Source organism: Strix uralensis, chromosome 14 (assembly GCF_047716275.1).
Source record: "Strix uralensis isolate ZFMK-TIS-50842 chromosome 14, bStrUra1, whole genome shotgun sequence".
NCBI lineage: Eukaryota > Metazoa > Chordata > Aves > Strigiformes > Strigidae > Strix > Strix uralensis.
Window position 1 is genome coordinate 14437865 of NC_133985.1, and position 7274 is coordinate 14445138.

The 7274-nt window shown below is 48.8% G+C and overlaps 1 protein-coding gene across 1 annotated transcript; it reads right to left on the minus strand.

Annotated features, from left to right (window-relative positions):
- Positions 1-567: 567 nt before the first annotated feature.
- Positions 568-5630, minus strand: SPINK1 (serine peptidase inhibitor Kazal type 1). The gene is made up of 4 exons (XM_074884159.1): positions 5573-5630; positions 4050-4090; positions 3321-3433; positions 568-659 (listed from the first exon to the last, which is right to left on the minus strand). Exons 1-4 carry the CDS (start codon positions 5625-5627, stop codon positions 578-580), a joined length of 291 nt encoding a protein of 96 aa, XP_074740260.1. The 5' UTR covers positions 5628-5630; the 3' UTR covers positions 568-577.
- Between the last annotated feature and the right edge of the window lie 1644 nt (positions 5631-7274).

Here is a 7274-nt window from a genome sequence, read left to right on the forward strand (position 1 = left end):
CTTTCTCCATCCAGGGACCCGCACCCTGCGTCCCGCTGCGCCGGCAGCCGCGTCTCCCCTCCCACCAGCCCGCAGCCCTGGGGCGCGCCCATGGGTGCCAGCAGCAAAGCTCACCGAGGCCACTAGAGGGGAAAAAAAAAGATTTTTACCTGGAAAAATGGAGCCTTTTTTCGTTTTCCGAGGGACCATATGATGGGGCACTGGCATATGGACAAGGCTGGAGAGAGGTCAGCATGGAGATGAAAATGCTAAAATGTCCTATTGCTTGGATGCTGGACGTTCAGGAAAGGAAAATAAAATTCCTGATGCAAAAAAGAGCCTCCTTGTCATGCCAAAGCCTGGCTCTCTCCTTGGGCATGTCCTAGCCTTGTCCCTGGGGCTCTCTGTCCGTAGTTTGCTCACAGACATTACCAAAACAAACCATATTCTCCAGGAAGGTATTTTGAATGTCAGGGAAAGGGGTTTGCTGTGTGTGTAAGAAATCCCAGTGCAAGACATGGCAATGCTTCCATTTTATTAGGCATTTGTATAGGTGAGGGACAGCTTTGTGGTATCTTCTCTGGAACGGTTGGGTCTTTTAGTTTTGAGTGGAGTCGGAGCGTGGAGAGGGCTTTTGGCACATTCCCCTGTTCTTTATGCGCACATTAGTGTTTCTTTGCCTGGAAGAGACGTTAGAAATGCTAGAGGATGCCTTCAGGTCCCTGATACACAGAAGAGCCTGGCTCAGAGGACAAAGAAAGAAAGAAAGGAAAATACTGCTTAAATCATCATTTAAGTGTTATTCACACTAAGTAAGGCCACATATTCTTGACAGGGAGTTCAGGGTTACCATGGACATGTGTTAATTAATTCCAATAAGCTCAAGAGCTGGTGCTTCCTGACACATCCTGGCAGAATAATTCACCTCTGTGCTGCAGGACATCACTAAGACACCTCTAATGCCTGTCTGGTTGCAGATGATAAAGGTTATGACTTTGTTTTGTAGGTTTTTACAGACAAATGCCTGCCATTGTGTCTTGCTTGGGCCTGCTCCGAGCCTCCTCTCCTGATTGCTTCTGCAGCAAAAGTGATGAAAATATTAAAAAGGCACCTGCAAGAAATTATTGTTATTATTTTTTGCCCAGTAGTGGACTGAATTACTCTGAATTGTTCCATTTTCATGTGGAATCATTATGTTATTCTCTTTGGAAAGACAGACACATTTCTCAGGTGCATAGAGAAATGCTGGTAAAATGATTTTCAAGCTGTTTTGCATTTTGCAAAAAGCATGTTGCACACTGGTCACAGTGAAGTGACCAAAGGTGACAAGTGAGACACTGCAGCTGCAGGGACCCACCAGATGCTCTTGCACTAGTTATGCCCAGTCTCCTTGCAGGCCTCCAGCTCTTGTCAGATGGGTTGCACACACAACACTGCAAATGACACTTCATCCTGCCTCTCAGTTACTTGACTTTTCCCCATGGACCAAAGCTTTATAGATGAGGACACTGTTAATCTCTCCCCTGAGACATTTGGCTCCAGGCAGCTTCACAGTCTTGGTGCCTGGCCCACATCACCCTGACCAGGAGACTAAATGGCTGTTGTTCCCAACCCCAAAACTTCTTTGCTTGGGAACATTACAGGGCAGCTGCAAGGCTCAGGGCTTTGACCCGCAGGAGCAGAACATTTCCAGTTGCAGCTGCTGAGAGCTTGCACAAACTGGAGTTTGAAGGAGTCCAGGGATGCAGTGCCTGTCAATGCCAGGTGGCTGCCAGCACCAGCTTCTTGTCCATCCCTGTCCCTCCCCTGACTCCTGACCGGCTCTGGATACACCACTGGCTCAGTCTTTTTCTTTTTTTACCCCAGTCTTCCTTCTTGTGACCACTGAGGTCTCCCATCCCCTCTGAAGCCGTGCTCCACACTGGGGGGATGGAGCATCCTTGATGCCACTTTGCTCTGCGCGTAGCTGGCTTTGAAACCTTCCTCGCTCTCTTTACCCCGCTCTTGGTCCATGGCCAAAGCCCTAATGATGTTGTGTCTGATGAACCTCCCACCCCCATCTGTTGCACAATACAGCCGACAGCTGGTGCTGGGCTGCTGGCTTCCAGCATGGTCATTACCGCCCTGCCATGCTGCGCCGGGTCATTAACCGTGGCGCCTTTGTTCAGGAGATCCCACTCAGCATGTCTCTGCCTGACTGCATCGTCTTCAGCCTTAAAGTGTAAAACCAGCATTTGACCAGGCCAGGAGCAGAATATGGGGCAGCAGTCTGGGTTAATGAAGGAAAGAGGAGACGACCAGACCGACAATTCTTATCCAGGCTCTTTTTCCTGGTGATCTGGACTCTGTTCCTTGTTACTGTAGAATTAGCTGGGAGGCAGTGCTCCTAAAAGCAGAATTTGGCTCCACAAGCCCATTCATCCAGCGTTAGAAAAGCTCGAATTTGAGCTTCTGTTAGAGATGTCTCTGCTGATGGCAGATGGGCCTGTGAGCCTGATCACCAAAAATCCCTTCCTCCACCAGGTAAAGTCAAGGGTGAAGCTCCCTTAGCCCCGCAGACCAGGACATCTGGCTACAGATAAGACTCAATCTTCCCAATGGAGATTTTCGAACCACCTAATAGCATTGAGGTGTAAGTAATTCCTTTACTTGTCTGACCCAGAGTGCTTCCAATGTATAAATACACTCAAAATTAGCTAGGGCTCAAGCCAGATGAAACGAATCAAGTCTTGCCAGAGACATCGCTAGCATTTGGACCCGGCCTTCTGCTAAGACAGTGAAATCTGGCACCAGCACAGATTAAATATAAGGCTCATTCTTAAAAATACCCAGAGCAAATTGTATCCTTTCATAGGCAGAGAAGACAGAAAGAAGAGCTCAGCTATAAATTGCTGGGGTGAAAAAACATAGTTTTTCCTCAGCCACCACACATCTGAGGTCACCTGAAAAAACATTTTTCTGCCTACACGCTAAATCTGGGCAGACTTTGAGGACTTTGCCATTTGCCTGAGTTCCTGGACACTCGCCAGCACAGTCCGAGCAATCGCTGCAGCTTGGCAGCTGCAGGTGTTGGCAGATTTTGACCGTGAGGTCCCTGCTTGTGGGCAGCTTGTGTGCTGCCAGCCGCACGCAATGGACCTGTTTTGCAGGCAGAGTCCACATGCTCAGAGCAGCGGGTGCAGCATCTGTGCAGGAGGCCAGATTCATGCCAGATGTGCTGGGCTCACTGCCCGTGCTCCACCCAGCTGTGTGCAAACAGCTTTCTTTCTAGGAAATCCCAGATATATGTGGTAGCCCTCATCTGCGTGATGTTTAGGCTTGCAGAAGGTCCAGATACTCACAGGTTCTGAAAGCACAACAGACACTCATTGCCATATAGGAGATTGTCCGTGCCACAGACGGGGTCAAAGATCTTTGTACAACCTTTTCTTAGGTCATAATTGCCACAAGCTGCCTGGAGACACAAAAGGGTAATGCTGAAAATATTAAACATGCTTTCAATTTACCAAGGGAGCTTTGCATTCACAGGCAGGTGCATATTTTGTATATCTCGATAACCCATCCCAGCTTGCTCAGAGCTCTGCTATGAACTCTCAGAAACACTGGGACTGCCTGTCACCATGCAGTCCCTTGGCCAGTTGACTCCACCAGGCACTGCTGCACACCCTTAGGAGTAACATTATTGAGTTAAGTAATGCTCCATGGGCAGTACCTGATCATGTTCTTCACAGCTTTTATTCTTATGCCACAATACCTGCCCTCGTGCTTGCAAGCCAGAGAGTAAGAGGAGCTCTGATCTTGGCAGGTAACACCAATATTCATCTCTTTAATAACAGTTTTCCTCCACTGAGTGTGGGGAAATGCAGTGGGAAACCAGTACCATCACTGGGATTTTGCTGTGGCACAGCAGGTGGAAGGAGATTCCCAGGCACTGGCATCTTTGGGCTGCCAACCCAGCAGCTCACTATACTTTACTGTATTTGGCAATGCTGGCTCCCCAGTGTATGGCTTAGTGCTGTCTCACTAAAGCTGGGCATACCCGTGTGCTACACAAAAATAGGAGCCTTCACCTCTGTTCCTTTGCCAGCAGCTCCATCCATCTCAGCATTTCCTAGAGAAAGAGTAGAGAGAGAAAGAAGATGCCTTAGCACCCATCACTTGTCCTGGTTTTAAGGGGGACATAGTAAAGATGTTTTAGGCTGAGGACTGCATGTCTTCACTCAAACACATTTGTCCCAGCAAACAATTTCTTCCCTTGGATCTCCCCCATTTTGCAGCTGGGTCCCTTCCTGCTTCATCTGTTTCTTTCTGCTGGCAGAAACACCATGATGGTGCAAGGCCCTGTCAAGGCCAGATACACTTGTAGTAACTTTCCCTGCCAGCTGCCAGGGAGCAAAGGTGGCTTTTGTTATCTCTTATCATGTGTTCATGGGTAACTGAGAAACTCCTGCTGATGCTGGACTGGTGTTGGAGTAAATCCAGGGTGATTTTTCTGGTGTCGGTGGGTTTGTACCACAAGGAAGCAGACCAAAAGACAAGTTGCTGAAGGTGTCTGCTAGAAGGAGAAATGGTTGGACCCTGAGGTCTCACACCAAAGCTGTTGGGAGAGAGCCATGACTTTGGGGGGCTTCTCCATGGAGAAGCTGGCCCTGAGCTGACAGCTGGGATCATATGGGTGGGAAATGCAGTGGGTGTATTTTGAAAACAACCTGAATTTGTTTGGCAAAAGGCAGTACTGAGATGACCTTGGGTTGCTTATAGATCCAGAAGTCATCTACATGGAGGATTTAGACTATGTTTATATTAACAATCAGTGTAGCCCAGTAGCAGTGGGTCTGTAGAGTGAAACAGTTTGGTGCTGAGGACCTGATAGTCACGCTGTTTAATGCTTCAGGGATTTTACTTTGGACTAGCACCGCTCCAGATCCAGGAACTATAGCTCACTACATGCTCAGTTCATCTGAAATGCGTCCAGATTTTGTGCTCAGACAGCTCTGCAATGGCAACTGCTGCACAGTAAATAGGATGGTGGAGGACTTGTTTCAGAAGCACCTTCCTGTACTGAATGAACCCACTAACACAGAAATCCCTGGTAAGCAGGACCTGAAGAGCAGCAACAGCTCACGTTCGCATCCCTCTGTACCATATGGGATTCTGAAAACACAGTTGGCTTAAATATTGACTTTGGTAGCGAGAGCTGCATTTTCCCTTGTGTAGATGAGTTTCCTATCTTTTTGGGTTTGCTTTTTTAAAACCAGAATAGCACCTATTCACTCTAAAAGAATTTCACTGTCCTAGAAATCACCAGCTCCAGGCTGAATCCTAGCCCTGAAGGAAGAGTGTCAGCCCAGCGGGTCTGCTCGTTTTTGGGAGCAGGTGCCACGCACCCTTTTAAAACCTTTGCTTTATCCTTGCTCACAGACCACTGGTTTAATACACGCTGGCCATTGCAGCATTCTCCAGCATTCCCTGCCCAGGGCCACAGCAAGGTCCCAGCACCAGCTGGCCTGTTCCCAGGCTCGCCTTCCCACGCGACAGACCTGGGAGCTTTACCAACAGAGGAAATGGCTCCTAAGCAAAATGTTGCACTCACCTTGGTAGCAGCAGAGTGCCAGGGAGAGGAGCAGGAAAACACCAATTGCCTTCATGGTCCAGGCGATGCTTTGCTGGGGCCAGAAAAGAGGAAAAGGGACACTTCTCAGGCTTTCAGAGATCCTGCCTCTGGCAGTCTATGCTGGGACCTTATACCTTGTCCTGTCTCTGGCACCACCCTGCACAGCCAGCTCCACCCTGCAGTCTTATGATGACAACGTTCAAAGTATGGGGACAACACCAGGTGGCAAATGGCTCATTGGTGTGCGCAAGGATGAAAGCCTCTCCGAAGCCAATGGAGGTAAGGATCCTAATCGCTGGCAAGGACTGGAGCCGCATCTCGGTGTGGGAGACAGCCTTGGGTCTGCACTGCAGACTGGGAAAGAGCAACTGCACAAGCGGATTGGAGAAATGGGCAGGACGACAAGGAAAATACATGTGTTAACATGAGCAGTGTGGCTTTGGTTAACGACCCTGCCACTGCCACTTGCAGGGCTCTGGGTGAAGAGGGCTTTGGTCCACACACACCTTTCCCAGTGTGATCCACAGAGCTCCACTTCCCTCCCCAGACAGATAGGGACAGGAGCAAGAACTGCTGCTAGAGAGCAGAGAGCTTGGATGTGCCTTGGGCTCGCTTGTGGCTGCACATCCAGTGCTGTTATTTTGACTGCACATCTCTCTGATTGCAGGCAGGCAGCCGAAACGAGCTTGTTGGGTCGGATGCTGCTCCCTTCCCCTCTCCCCACCTGCAGCTTGGAGTAAACCCTGGGGATTTCCTACATTTACTCCACCAATGGTGCATTGTGGAGAGTGGATCAGTCCCTGGGGTATTAGAAGGATTAATTAATGTTTCTAAAGCACTTTGATATCTCAGCCATAAATCACTGGAGAAGTGCAAAGCAAATTATTACTAATGGGGGCTTATGACTCAAAGACAGATTTTTAATTAGCTGAACAGGAAAAAGTCAATGCCAAGAGCAATTCAAGGAGCTGTTTGTGAGACAGAAATCTCAGCTCAATCGGCAGCTGCTCCACTGTCCAAGGGAGACCCCAGTCGGAATGCGGCTCTGGAGGATGCTTTCCCCTGCCATAAACATCCCTTGTGAGTTTGCTTTGGTGGTGATGGAGAGTTTCCCTGCTCTCATCTGCACTTCCCTCTGCTCTCCCCGGGGTGAACTGCAACATGAGGCTGAAAGCACTGCTCTTAATGGCATCTGTTATTTTATTAACTTGGTGAGTAAAGCTGGCTTTGGATATGACCCACTCAGCAGCTGTGTCTAGCTGGGCTGGGTGTTAGTGGACCTCTGTGAGCAAGCAACAGTCCTTTAGTGTGCCTGGGACAAAGATTCATGTGGTGTTATCACCCTCTGAGGAGCAAGACAAGGAGGTATGATCATTTTTTATAGCTGGAAGAGGTTCATCTCAATCCAACACTGTTCCCTGTTACTCCTCCAACACACCTGCCCCAGGTTCGCAGCGTGAGTAAAACCAATAGGTGCCAATAGGTGATTTGGTCTCACTTCCCAAAGCTGGACTTAGCAAGGCCATTGATGGTTATACGCCAGGGCAACTGGGGAAAAGGTTTTCCTTGTCAATCTGTAACACGTGTAAATAGAGCAGTGCTGAAAAGAGTTTCTCAGATTACCCTTGTTTGGGATGTGCCCGCTCCCGGTAAAACACATTTGCACATTTTTCAGTTTAGA